Source organism: Myotis myotis, unplaced genomic scaffold (assembly GCF_014108235.1).
Source record: "Myotis myotis isolate mMyoMyo1 unplaced genomic scaffold, mMyoMyo1.p scaffold_m19_p_11, whole genome shotgun sequence".
NCBI classification, from domain to species: Eukaryota; Metazoa; Chordata; class Mammalia; order Chiroptera; family Vespertilionidae; genus Myotis; species Myotis myotis.
In genome coordinates this window covers 10,758,237-10,785,775 of record NW_023416315.1, presented here as the reverse complement: position 1 = coordinate 10,785,775, position 27,539 = coordinate 10,758,237, and the positions used below count along the sequence as shown (strand labels likewise).

Sequence of the window (27,539 nt, the reverse complement as noted above, 5' to 3'; positions counted from 1 at the left end):
AATGGCTCAAAAGCTTTAAAAATGAAACCAGTAAGTCCATGCCTAGAAATTCATGCTATGATCAGACAAGTGAGTAAAGATATATGTAAAGTTATTTATAACAGCCAGAAATGAACTAAAAACTCAGGAATGATTGAGTAAAAAGCAGTAGGGTGATACATATGAAGCATATGCATTCATTTTTAAATGTGCTTATATATTTACTAGAGGCCAGGTGCACAAAATTCGTGCACTCGGCGGGGGGGGGGGGGGCAGTCCTTCAGCCTGGCCTGAGCCTTCTCGCAGTCCAGGAACCCTCAGGGGATGTCCGACTGATGGCTTAGGCCGCTCCCCCTAAGCCAGCAGTCGGACATCCTTAGCGCTGCCGCAGAGGCTGGAGAGGCTCCCGCCAAAGCCGCTGGATTGCCAGTCATAAGCCCGGCATATGGCTGAGTGGTGTTCCCCCTATGGGAGCACACTGACCACCAGGGGGCAGCTCCTGTGTTGAGTATCTGCCCCCTGGTGGTGAGTGCACATCATAGCAACCAGTCATTCTGCCATTCGGTTGCTTTGCTTATTAGCCTTTTATTATATAGGACTAGAGGCCCGGTGCACAGAAATTTGTGCACTCGGGGGGGAAGGGAGGGTCCCTCAGCCCAGCCTGTGCCCTCTCGCAGTCTGGGGCCCCTCGGGAGATAACGACCTGCTGGCTTAGGCCTGCTCCCGGGTGGCAGAGGGCAGGCCCAATCCCTAGGTGCAGCCCCTGGTCGGGCTCAGAGCAGGGCTGATTGGGGAGTTGGGGTGCCGCCCCCTGTCATGCACAGAGCAGGGAGGATCGGGAGTTTGCGATGCCACCTCAGTCACGCTCAGGGTAGGGCCAATTGGGGTGTTGGGGCACCGCCCCCTGTCACACGCAAGGCAGGGTCGATTGGGAGGTTGCGGCACCACCCCGTCACGCACAGAGCAGGGCCAATCAGGGGGTTTGGGCACTGCCCCCTGTCACGCACAGAGCAGGGCCCATCAGGGGGGTTGGGGTTCCGTACCCTGTCATGCACAGAGCAGGGCCCATCAGGGGGTTGGGGAGCTCCCCCCTGTCACGCACAGAGCAGGGCCCATCAGGGGGTTGGGGAGCTCCCCCCAGTCATGCACAGAGCAGGGCTGATAGGGAAGTTTGGGCACCACCCCCTGTCACACACAGAGCAGGGCGGACCAGGGGGTTGGGGCGCTGCCCTCTATCACCCACAGAGCAGGGCCAATCAGGGGGTTGGGGTGCCACCACTGTCACACTCAGGGCAGGGCCGATGGGGAGGTTATGGCTCTACCCCATCACACACAGAGCAGGGCCCGTGGGGGGTGGGGCGTTGGGGTGCCGCACCCTGTCACACACAGAGCAGGGCCGATCAGGGGGTTGGGGCGCTGCCCCCTGTCACACTGATCCCAGTGCCGGGAGGCATATTACCCTTTTACTATATAGCACAGGGGCCTGGTGCACGGGTGGGGGCCGGCTGGTTTGCCCTGAAGGGTGTCCTGGATCAGGGTGGGGGTCCCCACTGGGGTGCCTGGCCAGCCTGGGTGAGGGGATGATGGCTGTTTGCAGCTGGTCACTCACCCTTCAGGGTGGGGGTCCCCCCACTGGGGTGCTTGGCCAGTCTGGGTGAGGGGCTGAGGGCTGTTTTCAAGCTGGTGGGTGACTGAAGCTCCCAACTGCTCCTTTTTTTCTTTTTTTATTCTGGGCCAGCTTTAGCTCTGGCTCCAGCTCTGAGGCCTCTGCTGCTGAAAGCAGGTATCTGGTTTGTTTGTGTTCTATAATCGAAACTCTGTATCAACTCCAGCTCTGAGATCCCGGCTCGCTGAAAGCAGGTTTCTGGGGTTTTGTTTAGCTTCTATATTTGTTACAATGTTTCAAACTGCCAGCTCAGAGGCCGGCAAGGCTGGTGAGGAACGTTGGAGTCTGCCATCACTGAAGCAAGCAAGCCTCATGTTAGTTTCAAGCTGCCTGGCTGCCGGCCGCCATCTTGGCTGGCAGTTAATTTGCATATCTCGCTGATTAGCCAATGGGAAGGGTAGCGGTCGTACGCCAATTACCATGTTTCTCTTTTATTAGATAGGATATTAACATAAAAAGATGTTCAGGGCATATTAAATAAAAAAGCAGATTGTAAAACAGTTTTAAATATGATGATACTTAAATAAAATATGAATGTGTATCCATATATAAAAATACAGAAAAATATCATAAAGTAATAATAATTAATCCTAGAAATAAGTGATAGATTTTCATGTTATTTCTATTTTATAATTATTCTATATGAAATGTGAATTATTTTTATAATGTTAATAAACATGGGGATAAAAATCCATTATTCTCTTATTTTTACAGTCAAGATAATTTAGGGGAATAGTTGAAACAAAACAGTGAAACTCAAAAATTCACTGAAATTTAGAAAAGAAGGAATGTGTGAAGTATACTGAATATGAATTAGAATTAATTCACACAAACTGTAACTATTTTTAAATAAAACATTACTATAGAAAATTGTTAATGAAGTTTTGCAATAGCAACCAAAGTCCAAATTCACTCCAACTGATCCTTTCTGTTGTGGTTGGTGTGCTTTTTGGTTATGGTAGGACGTTGTGGCTGGCTGGACGATGGCCTCCCTTTGTCTCCTGCTCTAGCTCCAAAGAAAACTTCCAGCAGAGGGCAAGAAGAAAGGAAGGAAAGAATTCTGAATTCAGTCCATCTCATGGTTGAGTCTGAGTTTCCAGAGTTCTGTTGCTACAAATCTTGTGTCATGCTCTGACATGAAATCAAAGCAGCAAAAAAGCTTCTCCCTAAATGATAATTTTATATTACAGATAGCACATGGCATTCTGTGCAACTGATAGGGTGCTCAAAAAAGTGTATGTGGGGCTAATACATTAATTTCTATAAATGAAATAAATGTTAGTTTACATTACAATTTTAGACATGATTCATGTTATTTTCTTTTTTTAATGTTTTTATTGATTTTTTTTTTAGAGAGCTAGGAACATCAATGAGAGAAATCATCAATCAACTGCCTCCTGCATGCCCCTCACAGGGGATCAAGCCCACAACTCAGGCACGTGCCCAGACTAGGAATCAAACCGGAGACCTCTTGGTTCCTGGATCAACACTCAACTGCTGAGCTACACCAGCCAGACTCAAAGTATTTTCTGATGTTTTTCAAACAGCAGTAGTTTCAATCACTTTACCTTTATATTTTTTGGATGAAAAAATAAGCAATAATCTACACTAAAAAAAGAATAAGATGCAAATTGACCATCACTTCGCAACACCCACCAGCCAATCAGGAGTGAGTATGCAAATTAACCCAACAAAGATGGTGGGTTAGTTTGCATATGCAGGCGCCGAGCGGCCAGGGGTGGGGTGGCCGCTTGTGTGTGCACCGGCACCAAGCAACCTGTGTCCTGGGGACAGGCGTCCTCGGGAGCCAGGCCGCTCTGAGCCTGTAGGCCCACTTGTAGTCCTGGAGCGGCCAGGGTTCCGGAACAGCCCCAGTCACTCCGGGCCTACGCCCGCAGGCGCCGAACAGCCGGGGGCGGGGGAGGAACATCCCTGGCAGTGAGCGAGCAGACACCAGGGCCTTAGGTGGCATCAAGCAGGCAGGTCCGCAGAGAGCAGAGAACCACGGGGAGTAGGCCTAAGCCGTCAGCAGGACATCCCCTGAGGGCTCCAGATTGTAGAGGGTGCAGATCAGGTTGAGGGACACCCCCCCACACCCCTCTGTTCATGAATTTCATGCACCAGGCCCCTAGTGTATACATAAGAAGCCTTAAATATATTAGGAAGGTCATTGTTCAGAAGAATTCTTTTGCAAGTCAAAAAATTTCCCCCTAATTTCTTAGTTCAGTATGTTTTAAGGTAATGCTGGTTTTATCGAAGGATAATGAGTGCCATATTCTATTTTGTTCACAAAGATGCATGTATTTATCTTTCATCTCCCAAACTGTAAATGTATTGGGGATAGAGCCCACATCTTACACTTGGCTAGACACACAGGCATAATAAATAACAAATACTGAGTAGGCTTTCCTAGGTATACTAATCTTATTCTTTCCTTCATTGTTCATACACACAATGTGTTTCCTTTAAGAGGAGCTACGAAATTCCCCCAAACCCTTGTTACTTAGCCCATCTGTAATTAGTGATGTCCAGTAGAATTTGCCCTAATCCCAAAAACCTAAAGGAAAGAATCCTGTGACTCTTTATATAATTACTATATATCCTTGCTTTGCCCTGGCTGGTGTGGCTCAGTTGGTTGGGCGTTGTCCCATGCACCAGAAGGTCACTGGTTGGATTCCAGGTCAGGGCACATGCTCAGGTTGTAGACTCGATCACCAATAGGGGGTGTGCAGGCGGCAGCCAATCAATGTTCTCTCTCACATGGATGTTTCTCTCTCCCTCTCCCTTCCATTCTCCCTAAAATCAATAAAAAACGTATAATATATAAATCTCCTTGCTTTGAGAAAGGACTCACTTGTATTGACCCCATGTTCTACTCTTGAAATGTTGGTCTATTTCCCTTTGCTCAATGCCAGAGGATATAATTTGTGCACAGCTTGTCAAAATTTTGAAAACTACTTTTAAGGCTAATCTTCCCCTATTCAGTTTAGGTAATTGCAGTTCCTTTATTTCAGGGATGTCAACTGGGTCTGAAAGTGTTTATTTGAAATGTGTCTGCAGCCTGCTGACGGCTCTGCGGCTGCTGCCGAGCCCCCTTCTCCCCATTGTCTCTGTACCTCGTCTGCTTCTCCTCCACGTTGCCTGCCTGGCCCTGGAAGCCTCCATTTCTGCATTCCCTCACCACTCCACTTTATTCTTCACTAATGAGTCTTATTTTCCAACCAATACATAGTATAAAACTTTAAATGTCAGCTAATAATTATGGAATCATTCCGATTACTGTCCGTTGAAACTCTCCAAATACATCTGCTGTGCATGCAAGATTTGATTTATCACATTTTGTAGGACATACGGTTTCATACAGGAGGGAGAGGACCAGACAATCCACTCTCCGTTTGCTTTTTTAATCCTAATCTATGGGAATTTCAAGCAGAAGCACATTGTCTGGCAGGAATGCCAGGGAAAGTTCTGCTTCAGTGATTTAAGTAAAGATAAGCTGCTTTTCTTACAAACATCCCACCCTAATTTAACTACCACAAAACTATCTGCCTATATTTCACTGACATTTAATAAAATCCATTTCTTTCTTCTAGTCATAAAACTGCCTCGAGACCTACCAAGCACGAATGTTCTACAAAGCATTTTAGAGGGTTAGCCATTGAGTGAACTACCTTAAAAGCAGCTGGTTAATTTATTTGGTTCATCTTCCACATCCTGTAATAGTGAATTGTCATTATCACAATACTGAGAGCAATTTAAGCTCAATGGGAGCTAAGTACAGAGAGAGAAAAAACTGTTTCCAAAAGGTCTATTTTTTTGTTGTTGTTGGAGAAAAGTATTTTAGGGCTTTATTTCCCATAAATCCACATTCCGGCAGTCAGCACTCTCAGTACTTGTATTTCAATAGGAGCCCTCACATCTTCAGCAATATACTTTATTCTTCTATGTTTTGGGCTGATAAATCTATCTAGTACTTTCCCACCCGACAGAGTGGTCAGGATGCACATCCCAGAGTCTCCCTCATATGTGGCGGGATTCCTAGCGGGCTGTAATAAAGCTGCCGATTCTGGCCGCACAACACCTGTCATTACCCATCACCCACTCTTCCCTGATGGAGGAGAGGAAGCATGACTGGCCCCTTTTTAATCATCTTGTGATCTTTCAAGTCTATAAATCACCGGACTCCTTCAGGCTTCCTAAACACCGCAGCCCTGCTCGCTCTCAGGCAGACAAGGAAGCAGGGAAGACTGGACGGAGGTGTCAGGCGCTGGGCCGGTCTCAGATACCAGGTGCACTCCTGCAGGAAGAACCAGGGGCTCAGAGAACACAAAGACTCCATAAGAAGCAAAACGCTTGATCAGAGAAGATTCTGGAGCCAAGATAATACAGCAGGGAAACAAAGAAAAGCAAACCCAGCAAATTACAACATGCCAGATAGGACTTTTCTCTTTCAAAACAGACAAAGGGAATAATGAGGGGGAGGACTTGTCACAGAAGGATTTACACACCCAAGATGAGGAATGAAATTTTCAAAGTCAAGAAGGCAAGTAAGAAGATGCTGGTGAACACCGAGAAGACCGGGATGGTAGATGGCTGCTGACAGCAGGCAGGAGGCTTGAGTCTTGATGGAGGCAGGAGCGGCTGGAAGAAGATCCCAGTGAACAGCTAGTGCCTGTCTTGCTTCTGGCTTCGGCCCAGTACCAAACTTTAGAACATACAACTTTTTCAAACGCCATCAAGAGAAGACATAAGGCACATAGGAAGAAAAAGGGAACTTCCCACATATATTATTGCTTTAAATGCAATGGTTATTTCTGAACAACTTATAATCCTTCAAACTCTTTCCCTTAAGGCAGCGGTTCTCAACCTGCGGGTCGCGACCCCTTTGGCGGCCGAATGACCCTTTCACAGGGGTCGCCTAAGACCATCCTGCATATCAGATATTTACATTACAATTCATAACAGTAGCAACATTACAGTTATGAAGTAGCAACGAAAATAATTTTATGGTTGGGTCACAACATGAGGAACTGTATTTAAAGGGCCAGAAGGCTGAGAACCACTGCCTTAAGGTAATTAACATGCTCAAAAGCAGTTAATATAGGCTAATCCTGCTGCAGACGATTGCCAGGTCACTTGATAGGCTTCTTGCTTCACGTAATATTTGAGTAAACACAAGTCCAATGCCACACAGATTCTGGAAAACCTCTCAAAATTAACTGATCCTGTGAAAACCACGTAGATAGAATAATGTTTTGAAATTTAAAAATACTCCACATCAACGTAAGAAACAGTTAATTTACTGACCAAGAAATCTAAGCTCTGGGTTCAATGTGATTAAAAAAAAAACGAAAAAAAACAACTAAGTGCTAACTTAGGAGCAGTTTCCTTTCTATGAAAAACTAGTGCCCTGGCCGGTGTTGCTCACTGCTTAGTGCTGGCCTCCACTGAAGGGTTGTGGGTTAGATTCCCATGCAAGGCACACATATCTGGGTTGCAGGTTTGATCCCCACCCCGGGCCAGCGTGCATGCAGGAGGCAACCAATCAATGTGTCTCTCTCACATTGATGTTTCGTTCTCTCTCACTCTCTCTCTCTTTCTTCTATTCTCTCTAAAAATCAACAGGAAAAATAGTCTCAGGTAAGGATTAACAACAACAACAACAACAAAACTAGTGATGACAGATGGATATAAATCTACATATCTACTGTAGCCAACGTGTGAGGTAGACTCCTATTTAAACTAGCAATCTGCAATTTCTGCATATGCAAACTCACAATTGCAAATGTGATTTCAGAAATAAATGAGAGTATTTTAAAACAATTTTAGTTGGGGCGGGGGGAGCTTTCATTATGGAATCCACAGACTTAACAGATTTGATTGTTCAAACATCTTGGGTCTGTCTGTCAGTTTGCACCTGAGGCTACATGTCCCAAGACTGGGTTCAATGCGGGACCCCTTCAGCAGCAAAGGAGAGAAAACACAGAAGTCATCCACTGGGTGATTAACCTGGATTCATATTCTGCGATGAGGAAATACCTCTAATTTTAACTATACATAAATAATCTCAATCATAGGTGACTGCAGGGAGATCTTTGTACAGTGAGGATATGAAGAAAAATGCAAAACTGCAGCCCTGGCAGCCTCCTGTACACCAAAAAGATTGTGGGTTCGATTCTCGCTCAGGGCACATACCTAGGTTGTGGGTTCAATCCCCGGTCTGGGCACATGGGTGCATACAGGAGGCAATCTCTCTCTCTCTCTCTCTCTCTCTCTCTCTCTCTCTCTCTCTCTCTCTCTCTCTCTTTCTCTCCCTCTCCCTCGTTTCTTTCCTCCCTCCCTCCCTCCCTCCCTCTCCCTCTGAAGTCAATGAAAATATCCTTGGGTGAGGATTTAAAAAAATACAAAATTGTTAAGTCTTAAATAACAAAAAAGTCACATGAACACACAAGTTTCTATATCTGAACAAGCACTTCACTCAATTTTAAAAAAGCAAAAGGGGAAAAACTAAAGGTCAGGGCACTACAAAAGAAACCAAGTCAAATGGCCTGCCCTTGGCAGCCTGTGTGGAAGCGGCAGGACTGAGGGTCGGGGGCAGACACACATCTGTAGAATATATCCACCCTCTCACACACGCCAATGTCTACTCTAAAGTCTCATTATGACTCCTGTATTAGGCCTCTCTGGGAGAAAGAATAATTATCCTAGATTTAGCCAAAATTGGAGAAAAGCCTGCAGGCTATTCAGTAAGCAGCAATAATTTGTGCTCAAACTAACAATAAATATCAAATGGACAGTCTTCATTGTCCAGGCTTGTATGGTAATATTAAAAGCTGCCCCAAGCAAAGAATACAATCAGACAAACTACATTGGAAGATATATAAGATAAGTGGCTAGTAAATAAAAAAATGTACAAAATCAGTAATAATTCAAAAGAGTTACAAAATAGAACAATGAACTATCTTTGTATATTAAATTGGTAAATAGAATGTGGCGAAACAGGTCTGCTCACACACAGCTAGTATAAAATTGGCATGTCTTCTGAAATGCAATTTTACTCAGCAGTATGTATCAAAAGCCTAAAAAGCAACCATCATCTTTGACTCAATAATTCCCAAAGTAGGAATCAGTGCTAGACAAACATCCAAAAGCATAAACTAAAGATCATGCTCAAAGATTTCTAGCTTCCTTACAGCACGATTTGATAACCAAATACTGGATACTATCTAAAGGTCCAATTATATGAGAATGGTTAAGAAAATTAAATAGACCTGTAGGATAGAATATTATGTAACCGTTAAAGAATATTTGCACCCTAGTTGGTGTGCTCAGTGGTTAGTGTTAGCTTGTGGGCCAAAGGGTCCTGTGTTCGAGTCCCAGTCATGGGCACATACCTTGGTTGCAGGTCTGATCCCTGGTCTCAGTCTGGACAAGAGTAGGAGGCAACCAATCAATGTGTCTCTCTCACTTGGATGTTTCTCTTTCTTTCTCTCTCTCTCTCTCTCTCTCTCTCTCTCATCAATGGAAAAAATATCCTTGGGTGAGGTTTAAAATAGAGAGGGAGGGAGGGAAATCCAAAGAGTTGCAATTAATTTATATATTCTTTTATTATTGCTTTTTATTTTTATAAAAGTAATGCCTGTTTACTACCACAAATACAAAAAAGCCAATGACAACCAGAAAGAACAATCTTAATGCTGCCCAGACATTGTTAATAATTTTCACAGTTAATAATTTACTGTAGTCTTCCATAAATATTGCTACATAATCATGTTTCTCCAAACAAACAAACAAAAAAAATAGAATCAGACCACACACATATTTTTGTAAAGTACCTCAATAGAAGCAACTAGCTAATGCCCGGCATGTGAATTTTTCCAACTGAGAAAGAGGAGCTGACATCCAGGAACTGGCCTGGCACTCCCAGCTAGGGCGCGGTGTGATCCGGATGGATATAAACAATTCCGAGAACACCAGCATCAGACAAGGCCTCCTGAAGGATGAGGACAAAAACACCACCACTCCACAATCATGTCTGAATGCAGACAAAATATAAATGCTCTTCCAGCCACATGCATGACAAAACATCCCCCTAACCAGGCTAAAACGGACACTGTTGCTTCTTCACCAATTATGTTTTTAGCCTTGATTTAGCCTTTCCTCCTTCTAGGTAAGATTTATTAAAATACCAATGATAGAATTATTCTTGCTTCTTGACAGTATCCAATCTAGAGCAAAACCCCTTTTCCTTAAACCCTCTCAAATCACCCCATTCCAACACAAATCCTATAATAACTTCTTTCTAACACCTTCCTCCTCACACCCCATTAGTGTGTGCCTGGTGATCTTTGGCTGCAGGTCAAGACACAGCTAATTCACTATTGTTAGACGTTTAGTTTGTTCCAACTTTCACTGTTACACATCAAAGAGGAATATTGGTTGAAACTGAATTAGAAAATTAAAAGGAAACAACAGGGGAGAAAAATCCAAATGCATAATGACAAAAGACTGCAAAATTACTATACACACTCACACACACACACACACACACACACACACACACACACACACACATTTTTCCTTCTCAAAAAACCTGGTATATTCATTTTCCTTCCTTCTTGTTGTCTAACTGCTTTCCACCATAGCATTCTACCTATCTGCCTTTGGAAATGCACTGACATTCCTGAAATCCAGATACTATGTATTCACAGACCCAACATGGACCCTGACACAAAATTGTCTTCAAGAAACCAGTTTGGCTGGGTAGATAGAGCGTCGGCCTGCAGACTGAAGGGTCCCAGGTTCGATTCCGGTCAAGGGCACATGCCCGGGTTGTGGAATCGATCCCCCAGTGGGGGGAGTGCAGGAGGCAGCCAATCAATTATTCTCTCTCATCATTGATGTTTCTCTCTCTCTCTCCCTCTTCCTTTCTCTCTGAAATCAATAAAAATCCATTTTTAAAAAGAAACCAAAGACCCTAGTGAAATGAATGTGATTACATTTGTATTTAGTGATGCGAACTTACAATGGCTGAAATTGTGACCCTTTGCTATATATAGTCTTATCTTTTTAAAAAAAGGGGGGGGGGAGGAATAAAAACCTCCCAAAGTTAGTAACCGTAGTTCATAGAGCCTTATTTAAAAAAAAAAAAAAAAAAGACAGAGAAAACCTCCCAATCAACTGGTATTAAACTCAAGGAAACAGGACAAGCATTCTGAACTAGGTAATGATTCTTGCACAGTCATTTGCTACTCAGAATACTTAAGCCCAATCATAGCACTCTCCACATGCAAAGCGAAGTGTTTTCAGCAGCAGCAAAGGCAGTTTGATGGCTCTAGGAAGACATGAGGCTTAACATCAGAAGTCAGGGGGGTGGTGGTGGCAGGGGAGACACTGCAATCCATATGGAGACATTACAAACGGAAAAGTTAGTTGAACTCATTGAAGAAAAAAAAAGGCTTCAATTCTCAACAGGCTTTTGATGGACATGAAACAAGGAGGATCACGGAGGATAATGACGTTACCGTGGATCCATCTCAAAGACTTTGGGAGTCCTTCATACTGACATGGAAAAGTAATTCATACTTGAGACAAAAAACTAAATTTTGAAAGAAATGAACACCTACTTTTGAGACTAAAAATGATTTCTATTTTAAACACTAGATTTCTGTTTTTAGCTTCAGCCAGTTTAGCACATAAATATATATACTTTTATAATATAGCTATTTTACAACTTGGTTTTACATACATAAAAAATGATTGTAGCCATCGTATTTGTGTTTTACCTCCTAATAATTGATGGTTTTTAATAAATTTTGGTATGTTCAATCCATGAAATGAATTTCTAGGAATGGAATGACAATTTATAGCATAGTACCTAGTAGAAATTAAGGTATTTATTTACAACAGTTCAACATGCAACCACTAGGACATAAAACTGATGGTTGCCTGTGTAGTAATGTGTGAGAACAGTTTGCATGTAGAAGACTACCTAAGATCAAGCATCTGACCACTTGCAGAAGCATCTTCCTGGAGACCCACTGGACAGCGGACCAAGGGGGATAACTGATGCCAAATCCCTTTTGACGCCAAGGCCTCCAGTCCCAATCAGACGAGAAGATAAGCAAACGCACATGGAAACACCTCTACACTCCTGTGTTTAGTGGTCACAGCGGTTCACTGGGCCATCTGAAATCTAAAAAGATTTGTATTCTTACAAAAAGCTACTCTATTGAATCCTCTTCCAAAAAAAAAAAAGATTCAAAATGCAATTTGCTGCTGCGAATCACCATTGGAAACTTACAGAAGCTAGTTGATGCTACCGCCTTTGTCCTTCAGGTAAAATTTGCCACCAGCCTTCAGCTGCGAACAGTGAGACGCTTCTCCTCATTTCATTCACACAGGTCCTTTCCTCATCTGCTGAGTGACAATTTCCAGCTTACAAAGCAACTTGTCCCTGCAGCCACCCCCTCATTCCACCCCACCACAATGCCAAACAGCTGACTACCTCGTTTCTAAAAATGAACTCTGCTGCTAACAGCACGGAGACAATTTAATAATTTGTCAAATAGGAGAACCAGTTATTATGAAATGCATTTCAGGGTTCAAAGGTAAAGATCATAGGAAGCCAAAGTTTATTTGCTAACAGAAAAATCTGTGCAATTAAAAAAAAAAATCCAGACAAGACCTGCCTGACAGATTTGTTTCTAAAAGATAAACCTCATTGCTATGCTCATGTATTAGAATTCTTGCTACACAAGGCGGTTATACTTTTTAAAAAATCCATTGGTTCATACATTGGAAAGCTCTCTCCAATGGCCTTTTAAGAGATGTGCTTTTTATTTTCCTCCCCTCCCCCTGCCCCAACATAGAAACAAAACAGAATTTAGAATAAGCTTTTTATATGCTCATGTGTCAGGCAGGGGAGTCCATGAATCTAGCTATGCCATTCAACTACTAAGAAGTTACCTTGAAAGCCTAAAATAAAAGTTTATGCCACACAGAACTATAGCATCCTCTTCCTAGTCCCTGGTGGATATGGAGTATCTCTAAAGACCTAAGAAGCTGGAACCTTTAAAGGAAATATCAAAAAATGTGTCAATCTGTAGTATCAGGTTTTTTCTGCTACACTGTTCTTTTGCAGGGTTATTCTGAAATGTTCTAATTACTTTTAATAATGTTTTTAAGGACTGGAAATTTTTAATAAAATCAAAACAACTAAAATAAGTTAGGCATTCTTTCAAATATCGTTATGAAATAATATCATGAATATCTCACTGTGGGATTTCTATTTTTCATGTTTCACTTTCCTAGTCTCCATGCCACTTTCACTATTAACAGGAGTTGGCATACAATTCCAAGATTCATTTGGCTGTCAGTCTAGGGAAAATCAGTGTTCTTAAGGGTTAAAAATGCTTTATTCCACATTAAACCTTCATCTGTCTGGTCTTTGCCCTAATTTTTTTTTTTGAAGATTAAATTATTTCTTAAAGGCAGAAGGTCATAACCTCTCAGTTACATGATATTTGTCTTTCTTTTCCTCCCATTGTCCGCCATCTGCTCTAAACTGAGAGGGCTTGATATCTGCAATATACAATCATTGCAAGGTTACCACAATTTGCTAAATGTTGGATTCTTCAAACTGTTCTGCTTAGCTCGTGGCGCTAGACCAGTGGTCGGCAAATCGCGGCTCGCGAGCCACATGCGGCCCTTTGGCCCCTTGAGTGTGGCTCTTCCACAAAATACCACGTGCGGGGGCGCACGTACAGTACTTTAAGTAAAGTTTATTAAGTTAATTTTAGGGAATGTTGTGGAGTGAAAGAAGATGTAGTGTCGAGGATTGAGAAAGGTACGTTGAGATGGTTTGGACATATAGAGAGGATGAACGAAAGGAGATAGACGAAACAAGTATACAAGACGAGTGTGGATGGGAGAGTTGGAAGGGGTCGACCTCAGCGAACGTACCTCAATCAGATTGAGGACGTTTTTAGCAAAGGCCAGCTTAGGAGTACCCTAATTAAGTTAATAACAATGTACCTACCTATATAGTTTAAGTTAAAAGAATTTGGCTCTCAAAAGAAAGTTCAATCGTTGTACTGTTGATATTTGGCTCTGTTGACTAATGAGTTTGCCGATCACGGCACTAGACGAAGTTGGATTGAGTGGTATTGTGATTGGGCCACTGTAAAGCTTTGCTTTCCTCATTTTTCTAAGGTCTAAAATGTTGTAATTGGTTATTTAAAAAACAAACAAACAAACACTTCTCCTCTTAAAAATTTGCTAACACTTCAAGATGAAAAGAATCATTTTACAATACTACCCATTTCTTAATTAAAAGCTTTTTTTCTATTTTAAAACAAACCAAACACACTAATGGCAATACTACACAGTTAAAGTGCTCTTTAAAAAGTACATACACATACAGAAGAGAAGGACGGACTTTCTTTGGAGATTTCGGCAAGCTTCACCAAATTGCTGTACATTTTGGAAATCTCTAGTTATTTAACTGTATACAGAGAGGTCACTATGGTTTATTGAATATACACTACTTTTTATTAACTAAATACATATTTACATAATAAACTTTAATGAATTCAAATAAATCAGTCAATACTTTATGTTGAAGTCTCTAATAGAGGATACATTTACAGACAAGGTTTCTTAAGCCTCTAGTCTAACATAAGTAGAAGACATTATCATGGCTTTTTAAAGGGAAAGAACTCAAAATCAAAATGCCTGAAGAGGAGTGAATTTGTTGGTCATCCCATAAGTAATTATAGCAAAATTAGTGGCTCTTAAACCTAAAAGAGGTACTGGTACAAGAACCGATACACAGATCAACAGAACTGAAAGTCCAGAAATTTATGGCTAACTTATTTTTGACAAAGGGACCAAGCCAATGTTGAAAAACAAAAACAAAAAAACAACCAACGTTTTCTACAAATGGCCCTATGCAAAGGAATGACTTTGAACTCCTACCTTATACCATATGAAAAAATTAACTCGAAGTGGATTCTAGGGCTAAATTTAAGAGTTAAAACTATGAAACTTCTAGAAGAAAACACAGGCATAAATAGTCATGATCCTTAGATCAGGCAATGACTTCCTAAATATAACACCAAAACCAGACGTGCTCCCTAGCACTCCCGCCTGCCACTCTGCTCTCCCTAGCCCTTAATACTGTCCACAACCCAGATTGGGGGGACAGATTTGATCGGTGCCGAGTTTTGGTTCCTATGTGCATCAGGCGGCTGGCCCTTGCTTGGTAACACTATCATTCTGTGAAGCAGCAGAACAAGGAAAAAAGACAGGTAACTGTCATAAACATTAGAAAACATTCCGTGTCTGAGCCTCAGAGTAGCCATTCCATAGCTATGCACTGCAGACCACAGACCACCTCCTTTCAGCAAGTTTTAAACTGAATATGAAATAATGTTCAGAGTGCCAGCACAATAGTTGCATTTTGCTATAAAGATGGTTTTAAAAAATACCATTGGTTAATGAAAATAGAAAAAATTAACATTCTAAAACAGAAGTACTGTTTTACAATTTACTATACCTATAAACAAACATATAAATGCAAAAAAGGATTATTTTAATCTCCTGTTTTTAAAATAGCGCTAAGATAATAAAATATGTGAGGAACATGTCAGTAAAAACAGCCATAATTGTTCTAAAACTTTATCAAGGCCTGCAAGAGATTTTCTACAAAGGGGGAAAAAAAAACTAGTTTAACTGATTTTGTTATTTTTTTAATGCCACCTCTACCCCTTTTTTCGTGGGAGAGACAATATTTCAAAGTGTTAGAAGGTAGTTTGAATAACAACCTGTCTCTTTTTCTCCTGCTCTGAAGCTACTCCACGGGAATGCCAGTGGGAAACACTGAGCCACACCTCTCCAAGGCATGATGGTCTTATGATTTCATTACATTGTTATTTCTCAAAATTTCTCCTAATGAACAAACATTAAAAATGTTGACGATATATTCAAGAGCAACCCCTCAAAGCCTGCATGTGAGGGCAGACACACAGCATTTACCTTCTTCCCTCCAGTCACAAACTGCTTGCAGCTGGACCTCACGAAGTGTGGGTGCACGGCGATGATCTAGGGAACAAGAACCCGACGCCAGGTTAGGAGTCATGGTTAAGGCACAGAATAAAGGCTATACATTAGAGGCAGCATGATCTAAAAATCATCCTTATATATTGCAGGAAGTAATCTATTCAGGTAATATTCTGCAACAATTGCAGATGTCTGAGTTTTGTGCTGCTGTTAAAATATTTCTTCTATGAAGCAGGTCAAAGCTAAAAGTTGAGAGTGAATTAGTTCTAGTTTTTGGATGAGTGAGGAGTCTCCCTCCTTACAGGCCACAAGGTAGGTCAATCAAGGTGTCAAGAATGTTTGCAACTGAGTATAATTCACAGAAGGGTCTCAGAGAAAGAACCCAACTAGCTCCTTCCTTGCCCAGGATGCCTTCCAATGGCTGAAGGCACCAACCGGAACAGGTAGGGCCACGCAGCCTCAGAGACACCAAGTGTACTTACATCAAAAAGCCGCAAGACCAGAGAGTCATGGAGCTAACCATTCGGCACCTTCCCTTTCACCTCCACCCTCAGTTCCTGTCCCCCAGGTTCTCATTCTGTTTCCACTCAGCCAATCTCCTTCTAACCCCTTACACAGGTTTCTCCCCAGGCTGCTCCACCCCATCACTTCCCACGTCGTTTGCCAGTGGCTTTCTGAAGGTCTCGTGGCACCATTCAGTGCAGGACCATGGGCTCCCTTCTTGGCTGTAAGCCGGCACATACTCTGCCTGGCGCCTTCTTATCCCCAAACCCACGAAATCACCAATACATTTCAGGGGGGTTTCTAACTTAGCACAAAAAATTTCCAGGCATTAGAAAAATCCACACAATTATAAATTTTTTAAAAATATATTTTATTGATTTTTTACAGAGAGGAAGGGAGAGAGATAGTCAGAAACATCGATGAGAGAGAAACACCGATCAGCCGCCTCCTGCACATCCCCCACTGGGGATGTGCCCGCAACCCAGGTACATGCCCTTGACCGGAATCGAACCTGGGACCCTTCAGTCCGCAGGCCAACGCTCTATTCACTGAGCCAAACCGGTTTCGGCAGAAAAATCCACACAATTATACTTTCATGCATCTTCAATTAAATACATTTTATGTCCTTATTCTTAAATCTCTCCTGGATCTCCTCTGTTCCCTCTGAAGCTTCTTTGATCCCTGCTGTCATTCACCTCCCTTCCTACCCCCCCACTGCCTGAACCTTTAACTTAGATGTTCTAAAATTTCATGTTTTCTTCTCTGCTCACTCTTTAACCTTTAACTAGATAATGCCCTTCAAAGTGGTTTCACCATACTCACCTGTGGTTATCAACTTTGTGATTTTAGGGCCACTCTCTATCCTGAGTCCCTCACTCATGTTTCCAAAACCTCCATAATATTCCTAAAAGATGTGCTACAGTTATCTAATCTCAAAACCAAATCAGCAACGTCCTTACTCAAATCACCCCGTATTTCAAGATGGCATTCCCACACCAGTGGCAAAGCAAGAACCCCGATTTCCCCTCACCTCCTTCATCTTTCATCACCCTCATCAAACCCATCACCAAGGTTTGTTAGGTCTACCTCCTAAAGCAGTGGTTCTCAACCTTCTGGCCCTTTAAATACAGTTCCTCATATTGTAACCCAACCATAAAATTATTTTCGTTGCTACTTCATAACTGTAATGTTGCTACTGTTATGAATCGTAATGTAAATATCTGATATGCAGGATGGTCTTAGGCGACCCCTGTGAAAGGGTCGTTTGACCACCAAAGGGGTCGCGATCCACGGCTTGAGAACCGCTGTAAGGCTTTCCAAATTCATCTCTTCTACTCCATCTTGAATATGGGCATATCTCATTTTATTGCTCTTCACATTATCGAGCTTCAAAGGTGCTGTTTTAACAAACTGAAGTCAAGACCCTCCACCAGCAAAAAGAGAATGACTCGCTTTACTGCGATCCTCGCCTTTCTGCAGTGGTCTGGAACTGGATCCTCAGTATCTCTGAGGTTTGCTGCACTCACTATTGCTCTTTTTACTGAGATCCTGCCCCGCCCCGCCTGGAGCACTGCATTAGCCTTCTAACCTGTCTCGTTCCCAGTCACTCTCCTCCTCCAATCACGCTCTATTTGGACAGATTTGGCTTTCTCAAACACCATCTGGTCCTTTCTCCTCTTTACCTGTCAATCCATAGATGTTAGAATAAGCAAGTGAGAAAAATACATGACCTCTTCCTTTAACAACTACAATAATCGCTTTAACTAACATAACTGTTCATCTGAAATTGGTCTTCCTGCCTTGTGGCTATCAGCCACCAAGTTTATACTGCATATAGCTGCCACATTACTTTTCCTTAAGCTCACCTCAGTTTATGCCATGTCTTTGTTCTTAAACATTCAATAATTTCTCCTTATCTAACGGATGGAGCCCAAGTGCCTTAGCCTGGATATACAGCAATCCTGCTGAGTCAGTATTTTATGGACGCACTATCTACACTAGACGATTTGCCACTTCCCGGACACAATTTAAACTTTCTGGCCTTTCCGTTTCTATTATTTTGTTCTTCCACATGGAAAACCAACTTCTCCATCTGCCCTATCCATTCACTAAAGCCCAAACATCATTCCATCTAAAAACGTCACTAACAAGAACAGCTAAAGGTAACTTTTCTCTCAGCTTTGGACTTCTTCATATTGTTTTTACCAACCGAGTCTTTAATTACAGGCGCATGCATGTGTGTGTGTGTGTGTGTGTGTGTGTGTGTGTGAGAGAGAGAGAGAGAGAGAGAGAGATATCTCACCCACTACAAGAATATTCCTGAGATCACAATCACATAATATACATCTTGTACTCCTTTAAAGGACTGAATAGTTTCTATAGTACATTGTGTTTAATAGATGCTTATTAACAAAATTACTAAAAAATTGGTAGCACTCAAAGTATTGTAATCCTATGGCCTTCACTGAGAAAACCCTTAGAAAAATTAAAATTTACTGAATACTTACTTTAATGGGACAGTCAAAGGTCTCATGAAATTCTTCTCCAGAATACAGTCCAAACACTTGCACCTAAAAAGGAAATAGATCCTGTTATTTCACCACGACAGCAACAAAGTAAAACATTTAATAATCGAAGGTCCTTCTGGTCTCTATTCTGCATCCAATGAAAACAATTCTAACAGGGTGAGAGAACACCACCACAATTAAGCTCTTCTAAGCATCTCATGGATAGAGTTCACTTTACTCACTACACATTTTTTTTTTTATTAATGATACCAATTTAAACAAATAAAACACATATGAATAGGTCATTAGTATTCTTTTATGAGCTTCCCACAGGCTATCCCTACAGGAATTCTTTTCCTTCCCTTAAAGGAAAAAAGAGCTTCTTTTTTGAGTCACATATAAATCAACCATGCAGAGCAACGTGGGAAGAAATCAGGTGAACTGCACTTCCCTTACAATCTTATGCTGAATATTCCGAGACTGTATAAATGTATGGTTTAAGTTTCTACTTATCAGTGCCTACTTAAAGTCATTCCAGGCCACTTTATTCATAATTAATCAATTTTCTGAGTTGTTTACTTTTTGAAAAAATAAATAGATGTATGATAAAGAGTACAAGTTATAAATTTACAGCTTCATCAACTTTTAGGAAATGAACATACACCTGTATCCACCACCCAGACCAAGAAGGAAAACCCGAGATGCTCCTTCCCATCCCTCCCAGACACAACCTGCTACTCTAAAGAGGATCACCAGTTAGGATGTGGTGGTGTCTGAATTTTATGTACATGAACCATAAGTAATTTTACTGGCTTCTTTCGTTTAACATTTTCTTTGTGAGATTTACCGATACCGTTGTACACAGCAGTAACTGATTTCTTTCATTGCTGTGCAGTATTTTAATGTATGAAATTTATGTATCGATCACTGGGGTTGTTTCCAGACTGGGGCCATTACGATCATGCCGCAATAAACACTGTTTACAAATCTTCTGGTGCACTTTTATAGACATTCATATAACTAGGAATGAAATTGTTGAGTCAGAGGTTATGCATCTATTCACATTTCATAGGCAGCCAAACGGTTTAACAAAGTGGTTTGGATAAATTTCCACTCTTACTAGCAGAGCATAAGAATTCCAGGGGCCCTCAATCACTTGGAGCTATCAGGGGCACAGAACTTTCCCCAATATTTGGGATGAGTTTACTATTTTTCTAATCTCTATAAAAATGGCATTTTTCTTCTTTAAATTCTGTAAGAATTCACTAGCCTGGCATCTAGATCTTATTGGCTTCTTTGTGAAAAGATTTTAATTACAAATTCAATTTCTTAAACAGATATAAAAGCTGCCCAACTTTTTATTTCTTTTTGTTTTAATCCTGGTAAGTTGTGCATGGTTCACTGTTGCAAGTTCAAAGAGAAAAATTTACCCATGCTATAATTTTTGGAGAAAAGTTTATTCACTAAAATCTAAACTCTATAGGTCATGCCATTCATTTAGTGACTACTATTTTTATACCCTTGTGCCAAGTATGTCTTTTGGGTTCCAAGAACAGCACATGGTACAACGTAACACAGAAGGAATTAGATTTACCTTGAAGTAGGCTGCTAGAATGTATTCTTAACATAGCAATACATGTATGCCCACCACTACCTTGCTTCTCATTGCTTAGAGGGTATCCAATCACTATTTTTATATAAATGTATTAAGCATAAGATACAACAGACTTCTTATAAAATGGTGATTAAGAAGTAGGAAAGATAAGCATTGCATTCAGAGTTTTACTTTACCCAAGGGAAGTTTAACCTAATTGATAAGCAGAATCCAAGAAATTTGGGTAAAAGTAGGGGTGTTACTATATGATCTGAATCTTAATGGAGTAAATCAATAAGTGGTCAACTCACTGAAGTTACTTCAGTATAAACTCATGCTGGACACGGAAGTTCAAGTTCTTCTAACATCACTATTTCCCTTCTGTACAGCAATGCGGCCGCATGGTCCTGTGTCAGATCTTCTATTACTACTGCTCACATGTCTCTCAATGATCCCACATCCTTCACCTTGGTGGTTCCGACCCTGCCTACCCTGCACAGTTACTAATGGCTAGGCTCCACCCTAGACAAATTAAGCCTTCTGCTGGGCCGAAACTATATTTTTAAAGGACCACAACTGACGGGATACAGCCAGCACTAAAACTCCTGCTCTGCCTCACTTGGTCCTGATAGCAATACTGCCAGGTATGAGAACAAACACCGTCACACCCATTCAACAGACGATTCTTCAGAAAAATAAATTACTTGCCAAAAGTGATCAAAAGCAAGAAAAGTGTCCCAAGCCCTATTTTTTAACATAATGCCATTATGTGAGATAGCCTAAAATTTGCATATATATATATATATATATCTCCTATCTAATAAAAGAGAAACATGGTAATTAGCGTACGACCGCTACCCTTCCCATTGGCTAATCAGGGCGATATGCAAATTAACTGCCAGCCAAGATGGCGGCCGGCAGCCAGGCAGCTTGAAACTAACATGAGGCTTGCTTGCTTCAGTGACGGAGGACTGCAACGTTCCCCGCCTGCCGCTGCCGGCCGCTGAGCTGCAACTCTAAGCAACTATGTTACAAATATAGAAGCTAAACAAAACCCCAGAAACCTGCTTTAGTCACCGGGCTTCAGCCAGCAGGATAGCGACATTGTTTCAACTACAGAAGGTAAACAAAGGCCAGAAATCTGCTTTCAGCAGTGGAGGCCTAAGAGCTGGAGCCTCAGAGCTAAAGCTGGCACAGAATAAAAAAATAAAAGAAAGAAAAAGGAGCGGTTGGGAGCTTCAGTCACTCGCCAGCCTGAAAACAGCCCTCAGCCCCTCACCCAGACTGGCCAGGCACCCTAGTGGGGACCCCCACCCTAAAGGGTGTGTGACCAGCTGCAAACAGCCATCATCCCCTCATCCAGGCTGGCCAGGCACCCCAGTGGGGACCCCCACCCTGATCCAGGACACCCTTCAGGGCAAACCAGCCGGCACCCACCCGTGCACCAGGCCTCTATATAGTAAAAGGGTAATATGCCTCCCAGCACCAGGATCAGCATGATAGGGGGCAGCCCCCAAACCCCCTGATCGCCCTGCAGCTCTGTGTGTGACGGGGCAGGGCCACAACCTCCCTATCCATCCTGCACTGTTCATGACAGGGGAAGGCGCCGCAACCCCCTGATCAGCCCTGCTCTGTGCCTGATAGGGGGGAGCTCCCCAACCCCCTGATCGCCCTGCGGCTCTGTGTGTGACAGGCTGCGGTGCCCCAACCCCCTGATCCGCCCTGCTCTGTGTGTGACAGGGGGCGGTGCCCCAACTCCCCTATCGGCCCTACTCTGTGAGTGACAAGGGGGAGCTCCCCAACCCCCTGATCGGCCCTGCCCTGAGCGTGACAGGCTGTGGTGCCCCAACCCCCTGATCCACCCTGCTCTGTGTGTGACAGGGGGCGGTGCCCCAACTCCCCTATCGGCCCTACTCTGTGAGTGACAGGGGGGAGCTCCCCAACCCCCTGATGGGCCCTGCTCTTTGCGTGACAGGGGGGAGCTCCCCAACCCCCTGATCAACCCTGCTCTGTGCGTGACAGGGTACAGAGCCCCAACCCCCCTGATGGGCCCTGCTCTGTGAGTGACAGGGGGCAGCGCCCAAACCCTGATTGGCCCTGCTTTGTGCGTGACTGAGGGTAGCATCGCAACCTCCCGATCCGCCCTGCTCTGTGCATGACAGGGGGCGGCGCCCCAACTCCCCAATCAGCCCTGCTCTGAGCCCGACCAGGGGCTGCACCTAGGGATTGGGCCTGCCCTCTGCCACCCGGGAGCAGGCCTAAGCCAGCAGTTCGTTATCTCCCGAGGGGTCCCAGACTGCGAGAGGGCACAGGCCGGGCTGAGGGACCTCCCCTTCCCCCCAAGTGCGCAAATTTTTGTGCACCAGGCCTCTAGTACATATATATATACCTTTCCATATAAAGTGTAAGAAAAGTAGAATAGGAAAAAATACATCCAAAAGTCCCAAATATTTGCCAAACTAAAGTGAAAGTGAATATTGACTTGAATTATGCAACTCTGTGACAGAGGTTGAAAAATGAAGCAGACTATTAATTCAAAAGGATAAACTTCCGTCTGCCTATAGCAAGGTAAAGTGATTTTAAGAACAAAAGTTAAGTGATGTTCACTATAGGCAAAAGTATTTGCAATATAAATAAATGATGAATAAGCCTGGTGAAAAAGACTGAGGTACCAATAAATGAGACGGTAAATACTAGGATAATGAATCTAATAGTGAAAATTAAATTACAAATCCCCAGGGATAAATGTCCCTTTAAAAATTATGAATCCAGCCCTGGCCAGTGTGGTTCAGTTGGTTGGGTACACTCCCACGCACCGAAAGGCTACTGGTTCGATTCCCAGTTGGAGCACACGCTTGGGTTGCAGACAGATCCCCTGTGGGGGTGCGTGCAGGAGGCAGCTGATCGATGGTTTACTCTCACATCAATGCTTCTCTCTCTCTCTAAAAATTAATAAAAATGTTTTTTAAAATTATGAATCCATATTGAAAATATAATAGAGTGATGAAAAGGAATAAACGGAAAAGAGAACACATCACAGAAGTTCCTGGCAAACAGGCTGACACTCATCACTATGCTTGAGTACTAGTCAGAAGCAAAAATTCTACTGTCATAGCCAGGGCTCCAGGAGTGCTCGCTGAAGACGGCAAAGATGACTAGACTTTTAGGTCAGTCTCTATTACTACACTTCACTGAATAACATTTTCCTCGTTTGTCCTCATCTTCCCCAGCATAAAAAAACAATATAACTTCGTAAGACAAATGTGGGAAACTTTATCAGTAAAAGCAGGGTGATTTGTAACGCCTTTGATGTTTCCTTCATTTCACTTACGCGACAGCCCAAACTAATTGGTCACAAGTTACACTACTAAAACTAATAAAATTCAAATAGTTCTCATTCATTTCCTCTTTCTCCCTTTATTTACTCTGCCATTTTGTCAGTGAATATCATACTTATCTGTGAAAAGATTCCATTGAATGACAGCCTGGAGAGCTGTTAGGAAGACCTCATCTAAGAATAACAAAAGGTTAAAATAGAGAGGATTCTTTTGAAAGCTATATCCCCTACAGCAGCCCCAACAACCTCTTCCAATTTGTCACCAAAATACCTAATGAAGAAAAATAGAAAATTCAGAAAAATGGGCCTTATAGTTAGTCTACTGCAAAGGCCCGGAGGATTTCTCATTAACCACAAAACCACAGAGACATGTAAGAACCACAGAAGGTCTGTGTGTTTTTACTGCCTGAAGTAAAGAAAAGCTACCTTCAGGAAACAGTAAGGAAGGTTTCGTATCCTTCTCCACTTTAGCAAGGATTTCAATGTATTTGCCAACCAGAGAATTGGGTGACAGACCATCTGACATAGAGTGACTGTGGGTGAGGTGGCCAGTGTCAGACAGCCCTCCCAATCGGTACTTCCCTTATCACAGCCTCTCTCAAACCCCAGCTTCCAAGTAACAACAGGTCAAGAATTAGAACTGTCATTACATCGAGGGAGGTAGCTGATGGGACCCTCACAAGGGAGATTGCTGCTTTTCCTCTTCTCCACCCAGGAAGAGAGTCAGAGAGCAGGGAGGGATGATAACACAGGTTCCCACTTCACTCTGGGGCGGATGCCTTACCTGATTGATTACCTCTGGTCAGAGGCAATGGAGCTCATTAACAGGCCCCCTGCATGGAGCTCAGAAGTGATTCTACAACACCCAAAATGATAACATGCAGGGCCAAGAACCGTCAGACATGAATCTCTTTGTTAACCCAGGTTTAGATAGAGCTCTTCTTATTCTGTAATGGATAAACAAGCAACAAAACACACACCAGGGCTATAAAAAGAATACTGCAGAACAAAAATCCAACAATTTTGAGGGAGAAAACTATGCTTTAAAAAATGTTTTAATTATAATCAGAAAAGAAAGAAAAACTAGAAAACTCTTTAGTGACTTCAATAAGAAGAAAAGACCCCTATGAATCCGGAACAGAAACACAGAATGATGTTACTGATGGTGATGATGATGACAAGGATGACAATAGCTAATAATTATCACATGTTTCTTCTACTCCAGGTACTCTTCCAAACAATTTACATATATTAACTCATTTATTCCTCCTAACAACCAATGAGGTAGGCGCTATTATTATCTCCATTTGATAGAGATGGAAATAGATTGAGGCACAGAGAGGTATGAATAACTTAGCTGACATCACACAGCTAAAACACAGTGGCAGGTAATCCCACTCTTAACCATTAGACCACACTGCCTGACACTCTAAGACATATAAGAAGTTGTAAAATAAAAAACTAACTACAGGCAGTCCTCAGGTTACGTCGGACTCGGACTCGACGTACGCTGTTTCATGGTTACGTCGCCATCTCCCATTTATTTATTTTAAAAAAAAGTTCCGTCATTTCGACATATGTACATATGTGCTTTATGTTTTTTATTATTTTTTTACCACAAGTAAAGGTCAGGATTGTTATCTTCCTTTTAAATTTTTTTTTACTGTTTCACTTCATTACTGCCGTGTATGGGCTCCATGTGAGTGACGTAGGTGCTTATATAGGTGGGTTCTGACTTACGATGAAAATCGTGTTACTTCGACCCGTAGGAACGGATCTCCGACATAATCCGAGGGCCTACTGTATATATCAGGCTAATATGAAAACAGAGCTGGGAGAGACAAAGATTTCGAGAATAAAAAAAATGCAAAATGAAATAAAACTCTACTCCACAAAGTAAAGTTGATGCTGGAAGAAAAGCAAATCAGCAAAGGGAATAAACAAGTAGAACTCTCCATGACAAAGAAACGAGAGGATAAAAATAATGAGAAAGCTAAGCACATACGTGGTGGGGGGTGGGGGGGCACACAATATGACCAATTTTCTTACAACCTACCTCTTAGGAAAGAGAGGAAGCGTGAATAGTGCTTATCCATTCACCTGCTCACCTTGAAAAGTTTAGGTGGAATAATGTGGGAGGGGGAGAGATCAGACGGTAATGGGTTAAGAAATGAATGGTTAGCAATAAAAATGGTTAATCAGTGGCGAGCTCACCATACACCTGACACCTGGAGACATTCCCATGCAGGATTCCCACTGTGCCCACTGCCCAGCTGAGAGAGCGGAGGCACTGGGAGGGCAAACAACATGCCCATCAGCACAGGACAGGGGCCGGGGGTTGGGCTGCCACACAGGCTGGTGGAGTACTGAGCTCTGCTCTGAGCCTCTGCACCACACTGCCTCCAGCCTAAGCATGTATTATTGAGTTTCTTTGAAGAAATGAAAACTAAGGGAACTGGAGCAATAATCAAAATCAGAACAGAAGTAAACTTTCCTGAAATGAAAACAATACTTCAGAATATGGATCTAAAGAACTTACTGTGTTCCAGACAAAATTAATGAAAACAGACCCAAACATGACATAAGTTAGCAAACTCCATTACAACGGCTGTTTATTGTCGTTGTTGTTGCTAGTGTTATTAGTCTGAGCTCCAAGGCAGGACAAGAGAATAATTAAAAAGGTTTTGTGAAAGAACAAAGCTAGACTGGCCTCTGACATGTCTACAAAAAGGAAGTCAGACAAAAGGGAGCAACATCTCCAAAATTTTGAGAGAAAATATTTCAACCCAGAACTCTATACTAAATTAATTCTAGTTTATGTATGAAGGAAATATCTATAACAGATAGTAAATCTTATATGCACTTATCAGAAAGTTACCTAAATATGTATGCCAGTAAACTGAAACTACACACACACACACACACACACACACACACACACGATATATCTCAAAATTTAGAACTCAATCACAGAGAAGCCATGGAATAAAGACAGAAATGAGCACCAGCTGAATTAAAAGAGAACATTTTAAACAATGGTTAGAATTATGGCTTCAAAACTGAATACAAATATCGAAGATTATCTTTGAAATAGGACATAAGTAATTATCTACTACTAGAGGTCCAGTGCATGAAATTCATGCATGGGTAGGGTCCCTAGGCCAGTGATCAGGGCCAATCAGTGCCTTATTTCCTTCCCCACTGCTCCCTGGTGGTCAGCACACGCCATAGCAAGTGATCAGTCTCCTGGTCGAACTCCCATGGGGACAATTTGCATATTAGGCTTTTATATATAAAGATAGATTTCTAATACACTAAAGAAAGAAAAATCACAACAGCCCTTAGGAGATGCATTCACTTTAGATATCTGGAGTTTATGTAATAACTTTATTTAATCATCACTAATCACTTTACCAGATCACTCTATACTGCTACTCAATTTTCACAATAATGACTAACTCATGGTAAAGGCTAGCTTACACAAAAAATATGCATGAAATACTTGTTTTCAATTCTACCAATGCTAATAAAATATATGAGAAAAGCATTTTTTAAAATGTATCATAGGTCTACACCAAATTTAGTAAAATTTAGTTTTAAATTTTACTAAAATAGAAAAACAGAGGTGTTTGTCAAAAAGTATACCCCATGAGATATGAGGGTCATCTCATTATTCACCAGAAATTTGCTACATCAAATAATAATTGCTCAAAATTTAAAGCCCTAAACATTCCTAGATGAATTACCTTAATAAAAATTTTTCTCAAGTCAAAAACTGAATATTCTCTTTCAATAAATTAGTTCAATTAAATTGATAACAGCCTAGAAGGAATTCGTCATCATTCAGAAAACAAAATGAAGATGACCTTTCTTACAAATATATAAATACAA

The 27,539-nt window shown here is 42.0% G+C and overlaps 1 protein-coding gene across 2 annotated transcripts in view; it reads right to left on the bottom strand.

Moving 5' to 3' along the window:
• The window catches only part of VPS41 (VPS41 subunit of HOPS complex), a 135,558-nt gene that overhangs the window by 54,240 nt on the left and 53,779 nt on the right, over positions 1-27,539 (bottom strand). Inside the window, exons 6-7 of one of the 2 annotated variants that reach the window (XM_036327450.1) lie at positions 18,718-18,780; positions 15,683-15,748 (exon numbers count right to left, since the gene is read on the bottom strand). In XM_036327450.1, coding sequence (XP_036183343.1) covers positions 15,683-15,748; positions 18,718-18,780 — 129 coding nt within the window. The remainder of the gene's footprint in view (positions 1-15,682; positions 15,749-18,717; positions 18,781-27,539) is intronic. The other variant, XM_036327451.1, reaches the window with a different exon arrangement.